This window comes from Oncorhynchus clarkii, chromosome 33, assembly GCF_045791955.1.
Source record: "Oncorhynchus clarkii lewisi isolate Uvic-CL-2024 chromosome 33, UVic_Ocla_1.0, whole genome shotgun sequence".
Classification (NCBI taxonomy): Eukaryota; Metazoa; Chordata; class Actinopteri; order Salmoniformes; family Salmonidae; genus Oncorhynchus; species Oncorhynchus clarkii.
Window position 1 is genome coordinate 9,146,089 of NC_092179.1, and position 26,062 is coordinate 9,172,150.

Sequence of the window (26,062 nt, forward strand, 5' to 3'; positions counted from 1 at the left end):
AACAGCTCACGTAAACAAAACAGTCGTGACATACATGCGTGCACAACAAGTACACACAGAACAATCCCGCACAAAGAGCAGGCGGGCCGGCTGGCTAATAAAGCCCAACCAATAACCTTATCTACAACAGGTGTAACCAATAAACAGACGAGGGGGAGGGAAAAAATATCAGTGGCAGCTAGTAGGCCGGTGACGACGACCACCGAGCGCCACCCAAACGAGAAGGGGAGCCACCTTCGGTAGAGTCGTGACATTATCAGGCAGGGAAATCTTCTAAACTTCCATGGCTAGTGACAGGTGGAACATTGGAATGTAAAAAATGCTTCGTTATTAAAAATGTATATATTTTTGCTCCATGAAGTAACCAAACAATGTGTATGCCGCCATCTTGTCTACTTTAAATCTTCTCTCTGTGAGATGGTTAGGTGTCCACCCCAAAGTGCTGCATGTCATGAACGTATCAAGGAAATCAAGCATCGCTTTGAATGACACTCACTTGTCTAAATCAATGGGAAAATATTTAAAATAATAACGGAGCATTTTCTAAAGTCCAACGTTTCACCTGCAACTGGCCATGGAGACAGCGATGGTTTCCAAGTCAGGAATTTAGAAAAGTACCACCAAGGTTGGTCCAAAAATGTATTGCTTACCATTATGTCAAGTCATTATTTAATCAGTGTTCATAAATTCCAATTATATTTCTGTCTGATACCCAGAGGTTGTAAAGTTCTTATCCCTCTCTCCTTCCATCCCTCCACACTATCCCTCTCTCCTTCCATCCCTCCTTCTCCCTCCATATTGTGAAAATGAATCAGTTCTTGCTTTCTGATCATAATGAATAAGATTACATGGACAGGGAAGTCCTTGTCCAAGATCAGCAGTCCCACTCAGATGTTGGAATACAGGCCCAGGACTCATCTGTTGCCCACCACTACACATGTGCTATGTGCATTCATCATCCTAGTGTGATATATTGAAGAACTGCAAAATAATGACCAAATAGTGCTCTATTCTTCTCTGATTTATTATAAACATCATAGACAACACATTTTCTATTATTTCCTTATGATTCTAAAAATAGAATCAATCATCTGTGTACTATGGCAGTTAGTGTTAACACCTGTGCCTGAAACCTATTGGCAGGTTGAAACTCATGCAGTTCAGTGAATGAGAGACTGACCTACTACTGTGGACACTCCTCATCAGCCCTCAATGTATGTTGTACAGCTGTGTCCACTGGTCTGATGGCTCAGTCTTTTCACACATATTAATCCTTAAGAGTATATTGATGCACCCGTGCGTAAATCTAAGTAACATAATAATCCCCATCAAGATAAATGTTTTTTTTGTGGGGTGTGTCTCAATCCACCGCATCCGCCTATGTTGACATTGCACATCTGAGGTGTTTGTCAGACTGAGAAATCTCGAAAATTGGTCTTCTCACAAAAAAAAATCTTATTCCTTATGATACATTTTTGGACTGTCTTTTTTGCCATTTATGAATGTGTTATATTCAATGCGTTTCTATGGGCTATAGTAGTAAAGACCAAATTCAATATTTTATGTCATCATTTTTTTTAATAATACCTAAAACCAGATGTACACTACACAACTTTCCAAATCCTAACTTCGCTGAGCCTCTCACATTAAACCGTCTTTCCTGACGTTTTTTTCTCTTGACAATGTGGTGCGCACACTAAACGACATGGCAAAGACAGGGGTCACACACTACAAGATTCTTCACTTGGTCGTTAGATTCTCGATACCACGCAGTTTCGCGAAAATAATTATGTGATTAGATTGTTAACATAGCTACAACGAGCCTCAAACGTTTGTCAGACATTCACGCTTGCCATACTGACTTGAAATATCTAGCATTTTGAATTGAATAACTTTGCTTGTAAACTGCAGCGATTTGACGCTTTGGTTAAAGGCAAGTAAAAACACATACTTTGAGTAGTAGTAGTAATAGTAGTAGTAGCTCACATTCTGGGTGGTGAGAAATATCATAATCTCACTGGTTTCTTCTCTGGCGAGCTCTCATTGGCTATTGCTGATCACCCGCTCTCAAAACATTTTGAAAATATCGGGACGTCTGGGACTGCTCAAAGATGAGATTAGTAGCCCTCAGATTGTGTATCTGGCCCGCTCACATTAAATGAGCGTTGTGACGGCCAAACGCCTCAAGTAGGCAACGACATGGGGATTTGGTCTTCAATTTCAAAAACTTGTCTGGGAGAGCTAAATCGGGGCCAAAATCATGTAGCATACACCTGGCTTGGGAGTCCTACAATTCTAAATCAAATAGCAAAATTATGGTATGACTAAAACAATTCCATGATAGCTTAGTAGAACCCTCACATCCCCCCCAAAGGCTTAGACTTTATCATATTTTAAATGTTAATTTATTTTAACAGTTATAGCTTAGTCAATCATACTAGGCCCTGATGCTCCTCGGGTGTGACATCACAGCTTGGCATTAGGGACAGAGTCAGGGCTGGGGTAGAGGTGTTGACGTAGGAAGCTAAGGCTCTTTTCCCAAAAGTCTTCCTGAGCATCGGCATGCGGCTTGGTGTACCCTCCCCACAACACCATCACTGCAACACATACACAATCATTAGTTACATTGGAAGTAAAGAATTGGTTCATACATATATATATATATATATATATCTTAGTTCAGGTGTGTATACTATAGGTGTGAGTTGTGTGTACAGTACCTTTCTGTCGTGTTTGAGGCAGTATGAAGTTGCTGGCTCTGAAGTGGGGTGTGTAGGGCGGCTCAATGAGGTGTCCAGCATCAGGGTATTGCAGATTGGTCAGTAGGTGCTCGTTGCCCGCTGCACGCATCATCTGGGTCATCTGTAGGTCAGAAGTTAGAGGTAACATTCAGCGTCAATGAAAGTGATGGATTTCATAGGTAGCTTGTAATCATGGTTGTGTGTACTCACATCCTTGGCAGACTCCACTGTCGCCAAGTTCTGATCATCCTCCCCGACGACCAACATCAATGGACACTTTATCCTCCCCATCTGTCAGAAGACACAGCAATGAGTAAACAAACCCACTGTGTGTGTTTGTGTGTGTTGACTTACATCCACTTTCTCTCCAAGGTCGGTTGGGATAGGCAGACTGATGTCTCTCCAGACCACACGGCTCTCTTCATCAAATCGGATCTTATACCCATCCCTGGCAATAAATAATTATGTTTTTAGTCGCCGTTTCTTCATTTGGGCTGTATGTCACAAGCTCCATAATCACTCTACCTTCACTTCACGATAATCACGGTACCTACACCTTCACTTTGAACAGATTTGGGTTTATTTTTCAGCCACACACCACTCACTTGTTCAACACTTTTCTGAAAGACTGGTTGAGCCGGTGGATGTGACACCCACTGATACACACACAGCATCTGGGCTGGAATACACACAGTATTTATTGTTTACACACGAAACAAACTCTTAAGCATATGCACATGGTCAGGATTGGGACATTAAAGATGACTGAATCTGAATTCACTCTATAAATACAAAGCTCCAATCTGGAGGAAAACGAGTAGGAGGGAGAGGCTCACGCTGATGTCTTTGGAGTAGGCTGCCAAGTTGAGGGCGACTGACGCGCCTAAGGAGAGACCAAACAGAGCAACTCTGTCCTTCATCACCAGAGGGTGCTCCTGCACAATCCTGAAAGCTTTCTACATAACAGAGAGATAGAGCTCAAGGTCAAGTGATAAAGATACAATGTAGGATCCAATGTAGCGGATGTGATGTAATATAACGTGAGGTGATGTAATATAACAGTGAGTCTGGATAATGAGTCACAGGAGTGGACTCTGCCCTCTCAGGGCCATTTCTGAACATTAAGACAAGCACAAGCATGTAGGCACACACACAGTATGAGAATCACCTCAAAGTAGGTTGTTGATTCGATGTCTGAGTTTCTGTTCTTGTTATGGGAAAGGTACTCTAGCACCATGGAAACAAAACCGTGTGACGCCAGGAGGCAGGAGCGGTACTCCACCAGCCCCCCACCCCCTCCCCACATATCCAACACCCCAGGGAAGGGTCCAGGACCTGGGGGTAAAAAGAGGGTCCCTTGGACTCCATGTTCCCTGATGTCAATTCTGCACACACCCGGTGCCATGTACCATCGTTCTGTGACTACGATCGCTAGAGGAGACTGCTTGCTGAAGCCCTCAGTCATGTGCCCACTGTACACAGAGATGTGTACCACCATAGGAGTGAGGACATCAATCCTTCTCAACCTGAGACAGAGAGTTTATTTGACTTGTCCAGCCGGGCCCGGTCACCCTAAATGATGTGTTTATCCTATGTAACATTGACACCAAATATTGAGTTGCTTTGGTGTATTACCTGAGGCCTGTCCGACTGCCTGGAACAGGCTGCATGCTCCACAGTAGACCCATGGGCTCTGCTCCTTCATATGTTCCTCCAAGACTGGCATCCTTAGCAACTACATAAACAGAAAAGAGAAAGAGGCTTGAGTTTCTGACTTGGACGACCATTCAATTTTTTTTTTTGTAGTCAGAGCTCATTTTTAAGAGTTGTCAGTCTTTCAACTGGGGCTCCCGAGTGGCGCAGCAGTCTAAGGCACTGCATCTCAGTGCTAAAGGCATCACTACAGACACTGGTTCAATTCCAGGCCGCATTACAAGCAGCTGTGATTGGGATCCCATAGAGCAGTGCACAATTGGGCCGGTGCCATCAGGGTTTTACCGGTGTAGGTCGTCATTGTAAACAATAATATATTTAACTAGGCAAGCCAGTAAAGAACAAAGATTACTTTTTTTGTTAAATTCTCAAACACACTGAATGGTGCTTTCAAAACAACTGAGAAAAACTCACTGACATCAATATTAGTTTAAGAAAGAGGCAGAGTTCCCGATTTGGAATTCCAAGTTGATTGACAGTTTAAAATGTTTTTTTTTCCTAGTCGGAGCTCATCCCAGTTGCCTTGAACACACTGAAGTCGAATATTTCCAATATCAAAGTTCACAGTTGTTTTGAACTTGGTGTTAATTTGCTTGGGCGTGTTCTAGTGGAACACTTTTGCCAAGATGTTGACCAACTTTGGTCACGCCTTTCAACGTGTGTTGCATTTGAAGAATTATACTACTTCCGACTACAGGTCCACTGCATGACTGTAACTGACAACTAACCTGTCAGTCTTTGTCGTTTTTTGTTTGAATTGTTTGCGTGTTCGCTATGTGGGGGAAACTGTAAAACAAACGGAACTACGTGGCTAAGAACTGTTGTAACGGGGATTATTATCATAGCAACACACTTTTGGGGTGAGGCAATCCCACAGTGTTCGGGTGTAGTTCGTAACGGTTGAAGTGTGTATGTTAGGATGGTAACGTTATAATTCCTGCTTGAGTAGCAGAAAGTTGAAATTGGGCATGCTATTTATCCAAAAGTGAAAATGCTGCCCCCTATACCTTAAGAAGTTAAGGATGAAGCGTGAATTCATGACAGGAATAAGACGTGTGAAGTTTGGGATATCCTCCCTTCAATAAGCAGCCAACAAGGTATTTTTCCTTTGTTTATTTGTTTAATCTGATATGGTTAGATCTCTGGCTAAACTGGTTTTATGTAAGTTTAGTTTTTTTTACCTTTATTTAACTAGGCAAGTCAGTTAAGAACAAATTCTTATTTTCAATGACTGCCTAGGAACAGTGGGTTAACTTGCAAGCTTTCAGTTCCTAGTCCAACACTCTAACCACTAGGCTACCCTGCCGCCCCATGCACATCAGAGTTGTGTCAAGCTAATAAGTCACTCATAAAACAAGAAAATTGTAAGAGTGTGCTTAACTGTATTTTCATTTACTTTATAGTTCTCACGAAAGTGATATGACTAAAACTACAGAATAAAACCACCAGTTAAAATCAAGGAACTGTTTTGCTCGTGGTTACTGGAGGGAGCTACAAACAACCATATTGGTTTTAATAACATCTATTTTGCTCTCTTTTACTCAAGGTTTGCTGTGTTGTACAGTGATATTGTACTAACTTGATGACAATAGAAGGCAAAAATATTGGCCAGCCGCCAGCATCTCATGTTTCAGCGCGTGCTGATCTTATTGGCGACCAACAGGACAACGTGTAATTGAATTAAAGAGTATATATGGGATTTCATACAGAAGTTAGACCAAGACTACATCCAAGAAGCCTGTCTGTGATCCCGGTCGGCGGTCACAAACCTTACCTGTCACCATGCCTTGGTCGTTGCTGGTGTAATGGCCGAATGCCTCCCAAAAGTCATTATCCTCAGAGCGATGAAGGGAATGCAGTGTCACCGAGAGCGCTGGAGGTAAATTCCTCACAACTACCTGGATCTTCTCATCCACAAGCCCCCGCATTGGCTGCACTGATAGAAGCGGGTAAGGCACAACCATGGTGGACAAACACCTGTAGAAAAAAGACAGAAACCAAATGAACATTGGTAAAGATGGTGGGATTGACATCCCATTTGTTCTGGCTTTAACCTGTGAAAACTGTTTGGCGACAGAACGAATTGGCTAACGAGTCACATTCGCTTCAAACTTTGTGTCCAAATTTACTTACACTGAGTTATTCGATAATGACAACAGAGACTTGCTGACATAGGTAACCGCTTTATATAGCTAGGTACGAGTAGACAACTTTGCTTGTGCAGGAAAGTTCAAAGTCCGTGCGGCACTGCTCACAAAGTTGAGGGTGACAAATACTAGAATCAAAGCAAATGGAAGTGATTATAATGTTATAACGAATCATGCAAAACATTTACAGTTGACAGGAATAGGTTAGTTAATGTAGCGACAAATGATTATACATATTTATCATAAAGTTAATTTACAAAAATTACGATTTATCAAGCTAGCTGACTAGCTAACATTAGCCAGTTAGCTGGTTAGCTTTATGGGTGTTGTGACATGTGTATGAAATTGTAATTCTGGTTGTTTCATGTTTTAGGGAAACCTGAAACAACCAGCAAACCAGGCTATCGTCTTGTGAAACAGTGGATGCAAAGAATCTAGCTAGCTAAAGCATTTACTGCAAATTGAGTGTCCAGCGTAGCTAGCTATGTTCTTGCTTATTGTACAGTGGAGGATAAAAATACCTGTATGCCTATGGATGTGTAGCTAGCTATCTTGCCGATCTGTGTATGAACCCAAACGTTTGGTATACATATTAGTTCAGAACCTAGCTATGAACCTCAGCTATCGTAGCCAGTTGTATCAACTTCAAAACAGTCTGAATTACATTAATGAAGCCTATGGATTGAGTAGAATATAATACAACGTTGTCTCAGGGATTCAGATTGTTTATGCATGTAGTTATTCACTTGCATGAGATCCCTACATTGTAGTCTGTACATTTAATATATTCACTGATCATGTACTCTACCTTGGCAAATAAAGGTGCAGTTCAGGTATGAATGTCTTTTTCAGTCATATCCAATGCCAGGGTTATCAAATTCCAGTCTTTGAATGATGCCGTGTAGGCATGTATAATTGAAGTCGGAAGTTTACACTTATGTTAAAGTCATTAAAACTAGTTTTTCAACCACTCCACACATTTTTGTTAACAAACTATAGTTCTCAAGTCAGTTAGGACATCTACTTTGTGCATGACACAAGTAATTTTTCCAATAATTGTTTACAGATTTTTTCACTTATAATTCACTGTATCACAATTCCAGTGGGTCAGAAGTTTACATACACTAAGTTGACTGCCTTTAAACAGCTTGGAACATTCCATGAAATTATGTCATGGCTTTAGAAGCTTCTGATAGGCTAATTGACAATTTAGTCAATAGGTGTACCTGTAGATGTATTTCAAGGCCTACCTTCAAACTCAGTGCCTCTTATCATGGGATAATCAAAATAAATCAGCTAAGACCTCAGAAAAACAATCGTAGACCTCAATAAGTCTGGTTCATCCTTGGGAGCAATTTCCAAACCCTGAAGGTACCATGTTCATCTGTACAAACAATAGTACGCAAGTACGCCTTCTGTCTCCTAGATATGAACGTACTTTGGTGGGAAAAGTGCAAATCAATCCCAGAACAGCAAAGGACCTTGAAGATGCTGGAGAAAACAGGTACAAACATATGTATATCCACAGTAAAATGAGTCCTATATCGACAGAACCTGAAAGGCTGCTCAGATAGAAAGCCATTGCCCCAAAACTGCCATAAAAAAGCCAGATTACGGTTTGCAACTGCACATCGGGAAAGATTGGACTTTTTGGAGAAATGTCCTCTGATAGAACTGTTTGGCCATAATGACCATCATGTGAAGCACAGGGTTGGCAGTGTCATGTTGTGGGGGTGCTTTGCTGCAGGAGGGACTGGTGCACTTCACAAACTAGATAGCATCATGAGGATGGAAAATTATGTGGATATATTGAAGCAACATCTCAAAACATCAGTCAGGAAGTTAAAGCTTGGTCGCAAATGGATCTTCCAAATGGACAATGACCCCAAGCATACTTCCAAAGTTGTGGCAAATGGCTTAAGGACAACAGTCAAGGTATTGAAGTAGCCATCACAAAGCCCTGGCTTCAATCCCATAGAAAATCTGTGGGCAGAACTGAAAAAGCTTGTGCGAGCAAGGAGGCCAACAAACCTACAAGCCTCCTGCTCTGTCAGGAGGAATGGGCCAAAATTCACCCAATTTATTGTGGGAAGCTTGTGGAAGGCTACCCGAAACATTTGACCCAAGTCAAACCATTTAAGAGCAATGCTCCCAAATACTAATTGAGTGAATGTAAACTTCTGACCCCCTGGGAATGTGATGAAATAAATAAAAGCTTAAATAAATAATTATATTATTCTGACATTTCACATTCTTATAATAAAGTGGTGATCCTAACTGACCTAAGACAGGGAATTTGTACTTGGATTAAATGTCAGGAATTGTGAAAAACTGAGTTTAAATGTTGTTACGAATCCCTTTTGGCCCGACAGTCTAGGGGGGGGATGGTAATGAGACCCGTAACATAACTCATGCAAATTATAATTGTGACAAAGTAAAAGTGTGAACGAAATAACCACAACAACTGAAATCTACCGTCAAACTCAAGGTTTATTTATAAACACACGGTAATGAGGGGAGCAGGAAAAGGGGCTGAGCTGGACCCAAGGAAAGAAACAATAAGTATACAAAAACACCCCTAAGCTAGACTAGCCTACTTTAACAACAGCTAACTAACCAACCAATACAGTGGGTGGTCCACCCAGTTCTAACTATTGTATTTAACAAAGTCTCCCTACGGGTAGTGTATGCCCATGGGAGACTTGTCTTGGTTTCCCCTTTTCCCACCAGCAAACAAAGAAACACCATAACCAAAAACAATACTCACAGGTGATGACAAAGTGCTATGGAGGTGCTCAAACAAAAGAGAGGTCAAAACACAAAGAGAGTGAAACAGAGAGATCTACATACGTGGCATTTACAGAGAGATTGAGCTCTAGAGCAAACTACTGATGGGGTTTTTAAACCATGGGGAAGGAACTGTGATAGGGTAGGAAACAGGAGGAGGTGTGTCTTCTGATTGATGATTGATTGTTGACTGATTGGGGAGTGATGATTTTCACCTGTGAGGGGAGAAGGAGAGAAAAGAAACACACACACACAGGATACACACACAGGATACTTGTATCCGTAACAAATGTATTTGTATAAGGTGTATGTAAGCTTCCGACTTCAACTGTATGTATTACAATTATACACTTCAACAGTGTTTACCAATCTTGGTCCTGGGATATCAATGGTTACACATTATAACTAATAGACTAGAAACAGGATTTAAATAGTTAAAGGCTGGTTTGTAATTCATATATATACAGAAAAACAGTACACTACACTTCCTATGCACCATGTAAATACTCTAAAACCAGTTCATCTCAATATCTAATGTCCTTGAATGGAATTAAATTGAATTTATTTTGGGCGACATACAGATACAACAACATGTACAATGTGGACCCAGAGGTTATCACTTGAAAGTATGAATTAAAAAGCTTATTTCCAAAGTGGTCCTCGTGTAATGGTTGTCTTCTTCGTCTGATGACGAGTAGGGGATATCGGACCAATGCGCAGCGTGGTATGTGTTCATGTTGATTTTATTTCAACTCAGAACACTAAACAAAAATAACAAAGAGAATGAAACGAAACTGACACAGTTCTGTAAGGTGACGAAAAACACTAAGCAGAAATTAATCACCCACAAAACACAGGTGGGAAAAGGCTACCCAAGTATGATTCTCAATCAGAGACAACGAACGACACCTGCCTCTGATTGAGAACCATACCAGGCCAAACACAAAACCACAACATAGAAAAAAGAACAGACTACCCACCCAAACTCACGCCCTGACCAACCAAAAACAAAGACATAACAAAAGAACTAAGGTCAGAACGTGATGAACGTGACACCTCGATGGTAAAAACGATAACACATTATTAAAAGACAAGACAAAATGACAAACAACCATAAATTCATTCATTTATATTGACATCCTAAAAAGTGGCACTATTCAACACACTTCTCGCTAACCCTAAATCAACCATATTCATTTCACATTAAAACAATCTATTAATTGCACATCATACCGATCCTTCACATAAATACACCGGACAGGCAGAAGGGGCACAAGGGGCAATGGAGTGGTTTCCATTACTTAGACTACCTTGCCAAATGAAAAAGTTTGCCTGCTTTTTAAAGCTATTTTTACTTTTTATTTGCTTGATCTCCAAGGGAAGGCTATTCCATAGACACATGCCTGGCAAGGAAGTACGTGCTGTGTTGGTTATAGACCATATCATTGTGGTTTTTCATGTGGGGCACGGTCATTTAAGATGTCAAACATATGATTAAGTTGCACCACTCTGGACTCCAAAGGCAACAAGCCCACCTCCCAGAACTCCTGTACCCCATGTGGGTCCTAGGGGGGACATTCAGCATACACCTGATTATTTTGCATGACCTGCGTTCTCTTTTTCAGCTTTTTTGATAGCCCACTATACAAAGCAGATTAGGCGAAATCAAAATGACACTGAATCAAGGTTGAAACAAGCACAGCTCAAACAAATGATTAGTGATACTTTTGCTATGGTAAAAGTTGTTAATGAAAGACTAACCATAGTGTCCAGAGCCGATAGGTAACTTATTAACCAGAGATGAGGTTATAGTGGTAAAAAATGTGTTAAAATAATTTGCAACCTTTGCCTGGTCATAACATAAAACATCATCAATATCTAGGCCAATACTACAGGATTTTACGTTATGGGTTTTCAAGCCAATGTCCTTTAAAGTTTTCGACAGTTTACGAGGCTGATGTAAGTTGTCATTAACGACGTCTATATAAAGTCTATATAATGCAATGATCTGATAAACACAGGATAGGTGTAGTATTTCATCAAATGAGAGACTTAATTTTAACCAGTAGTGAATGTGAAACGCTTTATTGAAAGAAGTTCATTATCCAAGTGTTTTAAATATATGCATTATACATATTAGAATTGTAATATTGTAAATAGAAGTTTAATCTGTACTTCAATGCATATTTTTTGTGCATTATAAAAACAGAGGGAGAAAGAGGAGATGGCGAGAGAGGTGTAAAAGACAGAAAGGGAAAGAGGTAAGAACATAGGAGCAGGGAAGGCAGCATATGATTAATGAATCACAGTGCTATCCAAATATTCTCTCAGTTCATCACAATTACATAACCTTCGGGCGACTAGAGACACTTATCTTAAAAGCGGATGAGGTGGCGATGATGGGACTGGGGGTGGGCATCCTCTCACATCGAAACATATCTGCAGATGAGACAGATGGACAGTGAGAGAGAGCATGTGCTTGTGTTTTTATTCTAACATTGTTAGTCATCATAATAATCAGGAGGTGAAATGCAAAACTGACCTTGGATCATAAACTCTGGGACTACTGCATCTCTGTCTGTTGACATGGCCAAGTGACCTCTAACCTCAGATCATCCTGTGCCCTCTATGTAGCCAGTTCAGATGTGGGAGGGGTTCACTGACACAGCTGATATAACTTAGAGGATTTTTTTATTTTACCTTTATTTAACTAGGCAAGTCAGTTAAGAACAAATTCTTATTTTCAGTGACGGCCTAGGAACAGTGGGTTAACAGATTTGTACATTGTCAGCTTGGGGATTTGAACTTGCAACCTTTCGGTTACTAGTCTAACTCTCCAACCACTAGGCTACCCTGCCGCCACGGAAGAGGAGAGATGGATGAATTGAACGAGACTGTTCTTGAAAAATAAGGTAGTTAACGTGACAGTGTTCAACAGAAATCTCTGTGTGGTCTTTCCTGGTGTCCACACCACACTAAAGGGCTGCAGAGTACTTTATGCTGAAAAACATGAACGGCCACACGCGGACAAACAATATAGAGTAGTTATAGAAATATTGAAGTATCTTACTATTCTCCATGGTTGGCCCTCTTGCCTATTCTTTGAAGGTGGAAGGCGCCACAGTTATACACCTAAGCCTGCTTACAGCACAACACAATCCGTCAATCAGATTGATACATGAGTGTGTGGGTTATAGGGTGTCTAATTGTTGGGTGATTTAAAATAGCCTGTTTTGTTTTTGTACAGACATCACACCCTTACCTAAACAGCATTCTCACCTGAGAAGTAGAAATCAAAGGGAGAGAAACTGGGAATTGCATTACTGCAGTTGACATAGCTAAGTAAATTAAAGAATAATATTTTTGCAGTGTGAATGGCTCTTAAAAGAGCCTTTGTTGTGCATAGTGTAGTCTATGGTGTTGCCAGGGAACAGCATCCTCTTCAAATAAGTAGGAGGTGAAGATCTCCCGCACACTGATTCCCTCTCTTGCTGCGTTGTTGGACCCCATCCTTGAAACATCCTGCAGAGCAGCAGACTTCTCCTCTGGCACACGGCGGCGAGCTGCAGATCCCCTCCTGGTCCTCGTGTCCATCCTCATGAAGTTATGCAGGACACAGGTAGCCTTCACACACCTGAATTCCTCCAGGAGGCAGTCCCAGATGGCCCTGGTCACCCAACCTTGCAGTACCCTACACGTTAACGGTAGGCAATCTTTTAAGGAGTCTCCAGTTATAAGGTGTCTGTAGGAATATGGACGACAATGTAATTATTAGACTTTTACATCACCAGGTCATTGTGGATTACTAAAGTCTAATATCCCTGATAACAAATCATTATAACATTGGATTGATAAATGCATGGGCACACATATGTGCATGTGACAATAACAGGATCATATAAAGGACGATCCAGTGACGACCCCAGGTCCGGAGCCTCCAGCGACGGTCCCCAGTCCAGGGTCTCCAGCGATGATCCCCAGCCCGGGGTCTCCAGCAACGGTCCCCAGCCAGGGGTCTCCAGCGATGATCCCCAGTCCGGGGCCTCCAGCGATGATCCATGCAGTGATGGTCCCCAGCCCGGAGTCTCCAGAGACGGTCCCCAGCCCGGGGTCTCCAGCGACGATCCCCAGTCCGGGGCCTCCGGCGATGATCCACGCAGTGATTGTCCTCAGTCCTGGGTTTCCAGCAATGGTCCCCAGCCCGGGGTCTCCGGCGATGATCCGCAGTCCATAGCCTCCGGCGATGATCCACGGGCCGCTTCTACTAAGGCGGAGGGATCAGTGTATAGAAGGGGGACGGCGTCCAGATCCAGAGCCACCACCAAGGGTAAATGTCCACCCGGACCCTCCCATATAAGTTCAGGTTTGCAGTCAGGAGTCCGCACCATTGGGGGTGGGTACTGTCACGCCCTGACCTTAGTTATCTTTGTTTTCTTTGTTATTTTGGTTAGGTCAGGGTGTGACTAGGGTCGGCATGTTAGTTTCTGTATTGTCAAGGGTTTTTTGTATATCTGGGTTTTTTGTAAGTCTAGGTATATGTAGGTCTATGGTGGCCTGATATGGTTCCTAATAAGAGGTAGCTGTTTATTGTTGTCCCTGATTGGGGACCATATTTAGGTGGCCATTTTCCTAGGGTATTTGTGGGTTCTTGTCTATGTGTAGTTGCCTGTTAGCATGCATGTGTATAGCGACACGTTTCTTTCGGTTATTTTGTTCGTTTGTTTCAGTGTTTCATTATTTAATAAGTTAAGAATGTACGCTTACCACGCTGTGCCTTGGTCTCTTCCTTACGACGGACGTGACTCTAATTAAACAGCATGAACATTACTCAGGTGTACCTTGTTCTGGGGACTGTAAAAGGCCACAAAAAAAATGCCACAGATGTCTCAAGTTTTAATGGAGCGTGCAATTGGCATGATGACTGCAGAAATGTCCACCAGATCTGTTGCAAGAAAATGTAATGTTCATTTCTCTACAATAAGCCGGCTCCAACATAATTTTACAGAATTCACATTCACATCCAGCTTTTTCACCTGCGGGATCATCTGAGACCAGCCACCCGGACAGCTGATGAAATTGTGGATCTGCTCAACCGAATAAACTGTCAGAAACCGTCTCAGGGAAGCTCATCTGCGAGCTCGTCGTCCTCTCCAGGGTCTTGACCTAACTGCAGTTTGGCATCGTCCCAACTTCAGTGGGCAAATGCTCACCTTCGATGGCCACGCTGGAGAAGTGTGCTCTTCACGGATTAATCCCGGTTTCAACTGTATCGAGCAGTGTTATGAGATTTTTATAAATAATGACTAAATGATGTATACATTCAGCTTAGAATTATAACCGGGGGTGTCCTCGGATGGGGCCACAGTGTCTCCTGACCCCTCCTGTCTCAGCCTCCAGTATTTATGCTGCAGTAGTTTATGTGTCGGGGGGCTAGGGTCAGTTTGTTATATCTGGAGTACTTCTCCTGTCCTATTCGGTGTCCTGTGTGAATTTAAGTGTGCTCTCTCTAATTCTCTTTTTCTCTCTTTCTTTCTCTCTCTCGGAGGACCTGAGCCCTAGGACCATGCCTCAGGACTACTTGACATGATGACACCTTGCTGTCCCCAGTCCACCTGGCTGTGCTGCTGCTCCAGTTTCAACTGTTCTGCCTTATTATTATTTGACCATGCTGGTCATTTATGAACATTTGCACATCTTGGCCATGTTCTGTTATAATCTTCACCCGGCACAGCCAGAAGAGGACTGGCCACCCCACATAGCCTGGTTCCTCTAGGTTTCTTCCTAGGTTTTGGCCTTTCTAGGGAGTTTTTCCTAGCCACCGTGCTTCTACACCTGCATTGCTTGCTGTTTGGGGTTTTAGGCTGGGTTTCTGTACAGCACTTTGAGATATCAGCTGATGTACGAAGGGCTATGTAAAGAAATTTGATTTGATTTGATTTTGATTTAACTAAACAGAATACTACTGTTACTGTAGGAATGTTGGAATCTTATTATAATCATAATACTGAATAAGGTGTGTAGTTTTAGTCAAGAATTAGAACATTGACTTTCTGTTCCTTGGTATAAACAAATGGAGCTATCGTCAGACCGGCTGGAATACTGTGTTCCTTACAGGACATTCTGTCCCTACCCAGACAAAGGTGAAAAGGCTAACAGACTGGGTAACAGGGGAGGGAGGTTTGCAACATAGAACGTCCACAGACAGATAGACGCAAACTGAACTGGAGAGCTAACTGTACACCCACAGTGCACATGAGTGAGAGTGGGGGGGATTTCTGAGAGGCAGAGTATCTGTTAACCATAGAACAGGAGGATGATTTAAAAGAGATACCCGAATATTTGTGGTCTCAGGGTCCCGCTGATGTAGGCTTAATTAAAGGAGTAACTCCGGTGCAAGTAGTTCCAAAATCAAATTATATACCTTACCAAAAACAGTACCCATTAAAGCCAGAAGCAGTTAAAGGGTTAACACCCACTTTTGAACAGCTGAGAAAGGGGATGAAGCGTTCTGTAACTCTCCTCTTTTTCAGTAAAGAAGGCACTAGCACTGACTGGAAAATGGTAATGGACCTACAGGGGGTCAATAACAGTGTGATACCAAGAACATCTTGTGTACCAGACCCGCACACTCTGTTAAACCAAGTGAAGTCTGAGAATGCTTACTTTACTGTGATAGACCTTGCTAATGCTTTCTTTAGTATTCCGATACACCCAGACAGTCAGGGGTGGTTCGGGTTCACCTTTTTAGGCCAAAAATGGACGTATAGCCATTTGGCTCAAGGTTATTTGGAAAGTCCTACAATCTATAGTCAGGCAATTACTAGGAATCTTGGAAAATTCGACCCTCCCCGGGGGAGCCAAATATTAATACATGTTGATGATATTCTGCTGTCAAATTCCTCACAGGAGGCCTGTAAAGCGGATACTCTTGCTCTGTTCCTCTTCCTAGCAGACCAAGGTCACAAAGTTAATAAGAGGAAGTTACAGCTCTGGCAGGTTCTGACAAGTTATCTATTTAGGACACACCATAACCCAGGAAGGGAGAACACTTAATTCAACCAGAAAGACAGCCATTCTAGAAGCACCCAAACCACTTAACAAAAAGCAGAAGATGAGTTTCTTGGGAATGATTAAATATTGTAGGGCGTGGGTCCCACACTTTCCATTGCATACAGGGTTACTTAGTGATTTGATCTATGGTAAGGCTATGACAGCAAAATACAAAATTGTATGGACAAGAGAAGCGGAGAAACAGTTTGTGGCTATTAAACAGCCATTGATATCAGACACTGTTCTGGCATTCCCTAGGTATGACCGTGTATTCACACAGACTGTGGATTGCAGGGAGGGGTTCATGACATCAGTGTTGACTTACAGACACGGAGGGAAGAATAAGCCGGTGGCCTATTATTCCTCCCGTCTTGATCAGGTGGCGCAAGCAATGCCCCTGTGTTTGCTGCAGGACGGGCTGTGGAGGACTCAGCCTCTGTAGTACTTTACCATGATTTGACTTTGAGGGTACCACATGCCGTCTCAATCTTGTTATTAGAACATAAAATGGCGTACATGTCACCAGCTAGACACTTGTCTTGTATGAATATTCTGTTAAATATGCCAAATCTAACAATTGAGCGATGTACTACCTTGAACCCCTCCACCCTAATTCCGATAGCCACCGATGGGTGTACCCATGATTGTGTAGCGGAGATGGAGAAAGTAGTTCTCCACAGACCAGATCTAACTGATCTGCCTTTGCCAGATGCTGAAATAACTATGTTTGTTGATGGGTCTTCCAGAAAGAACCCAGATGGTTCAAATGCTACTGGTTATGCAGTAGTGACTCACACTGAGGTGCTTGAAGCTGAAGCTTTACCAAAGAATTACTCTGCTCAACAAGCTGAAATTGTTGCCCTTACCAGGGCTTGTGAATTGGGGTAAGGGTAAATACATTATGATACATACTGATAGTGCTTATGCTTTTAACACTGTCCATGTATTTGCAGCTCAGTGGAGAAACAGGGGCATGGTTACCACCATGGGTCTCTATGGAAGGTATTTGTGTAAATCACTGTGTAATTCATGGAATCAGGTCATAGCTCACACTGAGAGGGATGGCTATGTAAACCCACACACCTAATTTGGGAGCACATGGAGTCTAGTAAAGGTGGGAGTTTCTGACTGTGTTCCCGAGCAGGGGAAATATTGAATAAAGGTACGAATTACCATTAAAACGGTAAAGACCCAGGATCTCGGGTTATGGTATGTTGGTTTCGACCAGTTTTCAACTGATACTATGGTACCGTTCCAGGTGGCAGAGGTTAGAGCTGGTAAGCTATGGTCGGCCGGAGTTCAGTTAATCTGCCTAACACAACGGACATTCCTAGTGTAATCACCCAGGGCCAAGGACCAGTACGAATAGTTCAGACAAGAGACCTTAAGGAAGTGATAGAGGTGGAGACTGGGTTTGAGGATTCCAACATATGGTTGGAATGGATTCAATATATGGCCAGATCAGTAGCTAAAGAAGAATGTTATGCCTGTGCCACAGCTAAACCTCAGTTGACAACTATCTCTTTTCCGCTTAATGGAGTTAATTCACTTAGGGGTATGGCCTGTATGGTAAAGCTGCTCATGAAAGCAGGAATGCCAGATAATGCCAGATGCTCTGATCTGCACTATTTGTACCCACATGTACCCTTAGATCTAGGCTCCCACCCTTTACTGTGGCAAGAGGAGATTATTACTGTGTGGCCAGGTACAACACCTATGGAAGATACGTAGGGGAAGTTAGCACCTGCAATAGGACAGATAATGTTACCACTGATGAGACTATGAGCGATCTGACAGGCTGGCTGAGCTCTAGGGATTTCAGTAAAATATAGAGGCCCAGGGCGGACATCTGGTGGTTGTGTGGGGGAATGACGTTATGGCCAAATTTACCTACAAATTGGACAGGCCTATGCACTCTTGTGCATTTGGGAATGCCTTTGACCCTCATTCAACACTATTGATACGGTGTTGGCCAAACGGGAGAAAATAAGTACTCCATCTGGGTCTTTTGACGATATAGTATATATTGAAAATATTGGGGGTCCACGGGGGGGGTGCCAGACGAGTTCAAAGCAATAAATCAGATCCTAGCTGGATTAGAGTCAAGCATTTTCTGGTGGTTCTCTCTCAATAAGAATGTGGACTGGATTAATTATATATATTATAATCAACAACGCTTCATCAATTATACTAGAGTTGCAATAAAAGGATTGGTCGAGCAGACCGAAGCAACCAGCCTGATTTCTTGGCAGAACAGAATCATATTAGATATGTTGTTGCCAGAAAAGGGAGAGGCTGCGTGATATTCGGTAAAATGTGCTGTACGTTCATCCCAAATAACACAGCTCCGGACAGATCAGTGACCAAGGCCCTGGCTGGTTTAACCACCCTAGCTCACAATTTGGCAGAAAACTCTGGGGTGGATACTTCTCTGACTAATTGGTTTGACAGTATGTTTGGAAAATGGAAAAATGTCATGATAACTGTGCTGTGGGCAACTTTCACCTGTGTGACTGTTAGTTTTGTGCAGCTGTTGTCTTATTCATTGCGTGAGAGGTCTCATTTCTAGGACTCTGGAGAAATCGATGACACAACAAATGGTGAGATACGGACCGATTCCAAGCTCTGACCAGTGGAATGATGAATACATGCCCCCAAACCTAGCGGATGGATCCGGTTCCTTCACATACGAGGAGCCTAAATTGGATGAGACCATTTTGATGTTTAGGGATTTTAGTCTGTTTCTTGTTTTGATGTTTACACTGTTTCTTTGATGAAGATTATAACAAATATCCTGATAAGAAGAGTTAGGATTCTGATGTAGGCCTGGAACAGTCAATGTAATACATATGTTGGTCTTTGTTAGGATGTATTTGGATAACAAGAGATAGTTCTAATAAAAATAGATGTTTGCTTTTTAATATTTTAATAAAAATAGATGTGTTTTTTAACATTCTTATAAAAATAGAGGTGTGATTGGATGTATAATATTTAGTCATACGGTGGATATGTTATGATATTTTTATGACTAATGACTAAATTATGTATACATTCAGTTTAGAATTATAACTTAACAGAATACTACTATGTTACTGTAGGAATGTATGAATCTTATTATAAGCATAATACTGAATATAAGGTGTGTAGTTTTAGTCAAGAATTAGAACAATGACTTTCTGTTCCTTTGTATAAACAAATGGAGCTATCGTCAGACCGGCTGGAATACTGTGTTCCTTACAGGACATTCTGTCCCTACCAAGGGAGGGGAGAGACCTTGGGCTTGTAGTATATTGTTTAACAGGTGGCATACAATGTGAGAAGGCTTGTGAACTATATTGCCATTGTATCTGAGAGGAGGAGAGACATTTATGACGAAATGTGAGGTATATAAACCAATGTACATGGCATTATGACCAGAGCTTTATACAGTGCCTTGAGAAAGTATTCGGCCCCCTTGAACTTTGCGACCTTTTGCCACATTTCAGGCTTCAAACATAAAGATATAAAACTGTATTTTTTTGTGAAGAATCAACAACAAGTGGGACACAATCATGAAGTGGAACGACATTTATTGGATATTTCAAACTTTTTTAACAAATCAAAAACTGAAAAATTGGGCGTGCAAAATTATTAGGGGATCTGCGGGGTTCCATGCCCCTAGCTGGTTGTTGTTGATAAGTCTGTTTTTGCCTCTTCGTACGGTGACGTCGATGGACCAGTCGTGGAATTAGTAGGGTTCCAAGTAGCTCTAGGTAGCTAGCAGGCCTAGCTGGTTAGCACAATGGGCCTTCAGCGGGCGTCGCGCCTGATGTGCCTGTTGGAGTCCTCGGGCAGATTATGAGGGTATTCCAGTCGTAGGGGATCTGCGGGGTTCCATGCCTGTACCGGCTGTAGAAGGAGTCCGGATATTGTAGCCCAGGAGTATACTTCGGTGGTCACACAGGAGCCCTGGCCGGGCTAGCTTCAAGCTAATTGGTGCTTGCTCTGGGATGGAAACGCTAGCCAGGAGTAGTCAACCGGGATTGCGGTTAGCTAGTTGTGAAGATCCAGATGAAAATGTTCAGTTTGCGGTAGGAATCCGGGGATAAAAATAACAGGTCAGTTATGCTCTGGTTAGAGTCACGGTGTTCGAACTGGCGAGAGCTTTCCGATCTGAAGGTTTGCTGATGACCGCTGGCAATGGTTTGCTGACTGATAGCTGATAGTTAGCTGGCTAGCTTCAGTTGAGGGATTCCAGATCCGAAGTAAATATAAATACTTTAGGGAAAAAAAGCAGATCCACGCCACATTGGGTGATGCGGGTTGCAGGAGAGTATTTAGATGTTGAGGTTTAGCAAAATATTTTAAAGGAAATGCGACGAAAAATATGCAAAACGATATATACAAGGGACACGACAGGACAAAGAAGTCTGACTGCTACGCCATCTTGGATTTTCAGTATGCTATGGTATGGGAAGGCATAAACTACGGACAACATGCACAATTGCATATCGTGACAAGAGCCTTTGTCGTGCCATTCATCTGCCGCCATCACCTCATGTTTCAGCATGATAATGCACGGCCCCATATCGCAAAGGATCTGTACACAATTCCTGCAAGCTGAAAATGTCACCGTTCTTCCATGGCTTACATACTCACCAGACATGTCACCCATTGAACATGTTTGGGATGCTCTGAATTGACGTGTACAACAGTGTGTTCCAGTTCTTGCTAATATCCAGTAACATTTGCCGTTGAGTACATAACCTTTTTTGCATGTCAATATGGTGTGGCATGCACAGGAACAATCCGAGTCTGATGTATGAAGCTGAAGGTACGATGTCCAGTAAGCAGTCAGGTTTAGATGCCGAGGGATGAGAACACTTTGGTTTGACAGTTCAGTTTGAGGCTGAAGTATGGAGCCGGATAGCTGACAAAAGGTTGAACGTACATATCGTTAGGATCGTAATAAATTCCATACGTACATTTTTGGGATCGTAAGAAAATCCATGCATGAAACATAAACGTGAAATTGAATGTGTGAACATACTAACACCATGTTACGATTACGGACTAACATTTTAGGCTTGAACAAATCTTTTGTTGCAATTCTGACGTACAATAATACCTTTCAGAGTTGTGGCAGTTTCATCTCACCAACAAAAATTATTTTCACCAAATGGCCTGTGAGGAGTGCTACACGAACAAACTTGGAATTAGGGACAAATTAACCAGTTAAATCTATAGGGGCGCTATTTCATTATTGGATAAAAAAACGTGCCCGTTTTAAGCGCAATATTTTGTCACGAAAAGATGCTCGACTATGCATAGAATTGACAGCTTTGGAAATAAAACATTCTAACGTTTCCAGAACTGCAAAGATATTATCTGTGCGTGCCACAGAACTCATTCTACAGGAGAAACCAAGATGAAACGTCAAACAGGAAATGAGCAGAATCTCTGAAGCTCTGTTTTCAAATGTCTCCTTATATGGCTGTGAATGCAGCAGGAACGACCATGTGCTTTCTATCGTTTCATCAAGATGTCTGCAGCATTGTGACGTATTTGTAGGCATATCATTGGAAGATTGACCATAAGAGACTACATTTTCCAAGTGTCCGCCTGGTGTCCTGTACGTTTTCAAGTTAAAAGTCCCCATTCTCTATTACTCCTCAGTGGAGCTCAGGTCACATTTAGGTAGCTAATGTAACGTATTGTTTTGCCAGTGCAAGTCTAGATATCACAAGCTGTATCATGCCTACAACAGTGACGTTTCAGTCCACAAAGAATAATAATAGATGTTTGGTGAATATATGAATTATGTTTGACCACTGGAGTCTTTTCCACTCAAAATATTGCCAAAGCATATTCTGAAGGAGGTGTTAATATGAATTTAAAATTGGACATGATTTATATTTTTTCAATTTAACTAGGCAAGTCAGTTAAGAACAAATTTTATTTACAATGACGGCCTACCAGAGAACAGAGGGTTAACTGCCTTGTTCAGGGGCAGAAAGACATATTTTTACCTTGTCAGCTAGGGGATTTGGTCCACCCATGCAAACAATAATGTTTTCCATACATGTTGTTTCTCTCTGCTGTTGTTTTTGTGTCCAAGGATGTTTAGAGGCGGTTGGCGATGTGGGGGCGGTCTCTGGGGTATACAATTATTTAAAAAGGGTTGGTGGCGACTGCGCACAGATACAGTTTCATTCCATGAAGTGCTCCACATCTTTGCCAAGCCAACACATCTGACGATCTGTGCGGAAAGAGCGAGTTTATGTAGACGACAGACTCTAAGAAATGTCTTAAATTTAAAACAAACTCACAGGTTCTCAATGCAGCCAGGTGGCAGCGGGTGATCGGATGGGTTCAGGACAACCATGCACTTCTCCGGAGCTCACTCAACCTCATGGATGACGATTTGAAGATAGGCTTCGACCCCACCGGCAAGCCGGTGATGATGGAAGACCCTGGGAATTCCAGCGACCCGTTTGGCCGGAACGAGGAGGTTGCCAAGATCGTGATCACGGTGCTTAGCGTGACATTCGTCGTGGCTGTGGTGGGTAACCTGAGCGTGCTGCTGGCCATGTACATGATCCGACGGAAGTCATTGCACATACACCTGTTAATGAAACACCTGAGCCTCGCGAACTTGGTAGTGGCCTTTTTCCAGGTTTTGCCACAGCTCTGACTTCCTGTGGGCCTGACTTCCTGTGTCGCATCATCAAGCACCTGCAGGTGCGAGGGATGTTCGCGTCCACCTACATGTTGGTGATGATGACGCTGGACCGCTACATCGCCATCTGTCACCCGATGCAGACCCTTCACTAGCCCACGCAGCGCTCCTACTTGATGATCGGGGCCACCTGGGTGTGTAGTCTTGCCCTGAGCATGTCCCAGTATTTTAACTTCTCCCTGAGCGAGGTCCGCCCGGGCTCGGCCGTGTATGACTGCTGGGTACACTTCATCCAGCCGTGGGGTGTGCTCGCCTACATCACCTGGAGCACCGTGGGCATCTTCCTCGTGGCCGTGGCTGTGCTCATGCTCTGCTACAGCTTCATCTGTCGATCAATCTGGCTAAACATAAAGTACTAGACCCAGAGCACGATTGTGATGGCACTTGTGACCAAGAATAGGCTGATCGGGAAGAGTTCAGGCAGCATCGTCAGCACCATCTCGCGTACCGAGCTGCACACACAGTGAAGATTACTGATCTGAGAACCCATGCCAAGTTTTTTCAGTCTACTGAGGGGGAATAGGCTTTGCCGTGCCCTCTTCACGACTGTCTTGGTGTGTTTGGAACATGTTAGTTTGTTGGTGATGTTGACACCAAGGAACTTGAAGCTCTCAACCTGCTCTATTACAGCCCTGTCGATGAGAATGGGGGTGTGCTCGGTCCTCCATTTCCTGTAGTCCACAATCATCTTCTTTGACTTGATCACGTTGAGGGAGAGGTTGTTATGATGGCAGCACACGGCCAGGTCTCTGACCTCCTCCCTATAGGCTGTCTCATCTTCGTTGGTGATCAGGCTGTTGTGTCGTCGGAAAAATTAATGATGGTGTTGGAGTCGTGCCTGGCCATGCAGTCATGAGTGAACAGGGAATACAGGAGGGAACTGGGCATGCACCCCTGAGGGGCCCCCATGTTGAGGATCAGTGTGGCAGATGTGTGGTTACCTACCCTTACCACCTGGCGGCGGCCTGTCAGGAAGTCCAGGATCCAGTTGCAGAGGGAGGTGTTTAGCCCCAGGGTCCTTATCTTAGTGATGAGCTTTGAGGGCACTATGGTGTTGAATGCTGAGCTGTAGTCAATGAATAGCATTCTCACATAGGTGTTCCTTTTGTCCAGGTTGGAAAGGGCAGTGTAGAGTGCAATAGAGATTGTATCATCTGTGGATCTGTCGGGGCGTTATGCAAATTGGAGTGGGTCTAGGGTTTCTGGGATAATGATGTTGATGTGAGCTATGACCAGCCTTTCAAAGCACTTCATGGCTACAGACGTGAGTGCTACGGGTCAGTAGTCATTTAGGTAGGTTACCTTAGTGTTCGTGGGCACAGGGACTATGGTGGTCTGCTTGAAACATGTTGGTATTACAGACTCAGTCAGGGACAGGTTGAAAATGTCAGTGAAGACAAAACAGTCCTATAGCTAAGCATCTGCGTCATCTGACCACTGCTTTATTGACCGAGTCACTGGTGCTTCCTGCTTTAGTTTTTGTTTGTGAGCAGGAATCAGGAGGATATAATTATGTTCAGATTTGCCAAATGGAGGCCGAGGGAAAGCTTTGTACGCATTTCTGTGTGTGGAATAAAGGTAGTCTAGAGGTTTTTTTCCCTCTGGTTGCAAATGTAAGATGCTGGTAGAAATGTGGTAAAACGGATTTAAGTTTCCCTGCATTAAAGTCGCCGGCCACTAGGAGCACCGCCTCTGGGTGAGCGTTGTCCTGTTTGCTTATGGCCCTATACAGCTCATTGAGTGCAGTTTTAGTGCCAGCATCAGTTTGTGGTGGTAAATAGACAGCTACATATGAATAATATAGATGATAAACTCTCTTGGTAAATAGGGTGGTCTACAGCTTATCATGAGATACTCTACCTCAGGCGAGAAAAACCTCGGGACTTCCTTACTATTAGATTTCATGCACCAGCTGTTGTTAATAAATATACACAGACCGCCAACCCTTGTCTTACCAGAAGTGGCTGTTCTATGTTGCCGATGCAGCGTAAACCCCATCAGCTGTATGTTATTCATTTCGTCGTTCAGCCACTAATCGGTTAAACATAAGATATTACAGTTTTTAATGTTTTTAATTTTAATGTGAGGATTTTCATGATCGTAGATCGTCTATTTTGTTATACAATGATTGTACATTGTTCCCTATATCTCCGTCTCTTTCTCATGTGAATCACAGGGATTTGGGCTGACTTGTCAGAGAAAAAATCTTTGTCCAGTACGAGGTGAGTAATCTTTGTCCTGATATCTAGAAGCTCTTTTCGGTCATAAGAGACAGTGGCAGAAACATTATGTACAAAATAAGTGACAAATAACGTGAAAAAACACACAATAGCACAATTGGTTAGGAGACCATAAAAAGACAGCCATCTCTTCCGGTGCCATTTTTACATGCCTGTCACGCCCTGACCGTAGATTTCTTTGTATGTTTCTATTGTTGTTTGGTCAGGGTGTGATTTGGGTGGGCATTCTACGTTTGTATGTCTAGGCTTTTGTATTTCTATGTTTCGGCCGGGTATGGTTCTCAATCAGGGACAGCTGTCCATTCTTGGGTAGCCTGTCTTTCCACTTTTAGTTGTGGGTAGTTGTATTTCTGTTTAGTGTTTGTTTCACCTTGCAGGACTGTTTCGGGTTTTCCTTTTGTTATTTTTGTATTCAGTGTTCAGTTCCTTAAAATAAAGATGAACACGTATTCCGCTGCATTTTGGTCTGACGATTCCTCTTCTTCCGATGAAAGCCATTACAATGCCATTATATTTGCCATCTCAATGTGACCTCTTTCACCTCTACATATTATGTCTGAGATTGTAGGACATTATGCTGTAAAGATATGGAATATATAATTCGATCTGGCATGGGACAATATGTTTTCACATGTCACAAGAGCTCCACACCTAAAACTAGGCTTA

General features: G+C 42.7%; 2 protein-coding genes and 1 pseudogene across 4 annotated transcripts in view; 2 read left to right on the forward strand and 1 right to left on the reverse strand.

The window, feature by feature from the left end:
• The window catches only part of LOC139392792 (pyridine nucleotide-disulphide oxidoreductase domain 1), a 783,634-nt gene that overhangs the window by 687,784 nt on the left and 69,788 nt on the right, over positions 1-26,062 (forward strand). The gene's annotated exons all lie outside the window — the stretch shown is intronic.
• LOC139393175 (bile acid-CoA:amino acid N-acyltransferase-like) lies at positions 1,005-9,612 on the reverse strand. Of its 3 annotated transcripts, XM_071141581.1 has the most exons (10): positions 9,369-9,612; positions 6,229-6,431; positions 4,377-4,476; positions 3,910-4,267; positions 3,578-3,697; positions 3,347-3,420; positions 3,096-3,189; positions 2,952-3,032; positions 2,721-2,862; positions 1,005-2,597 (listed from the first exon to the last, which is right to left on the reverse strand). In XM_071141581.1, the coding sequence occupies exons 2-10, from the start codon at positions 6,416-6,418 to the stop codon at positions 2,467-2,469; spliced, it is 1,290 nt and encodes a 429-aa protein (XP_070997682.1). In that variant the 5' UTR covers positions 6,419-6,431; positions 9,369-9,612; the 3' UTR covers positions 1,005-2,466. The 3 variants fall into 3 exon arrangements, with proteins under 3 accessions (XP_070997682.1, XP_070997681.1, XP_070997683.1); XM_071141580.1 differs by lacking the exon at positions 9,369-9,612 and having other exon boundaries at positions 6,229-6,487; XM_071141582.1 differs by lacking the exons at positions 3,096-3,189; positions 3,347-3,420.
• On the forward strand, positions 22,824-23,623 carry LOC139392559 (arg8-vasotocin receptor-like; annotated as a pseudogene).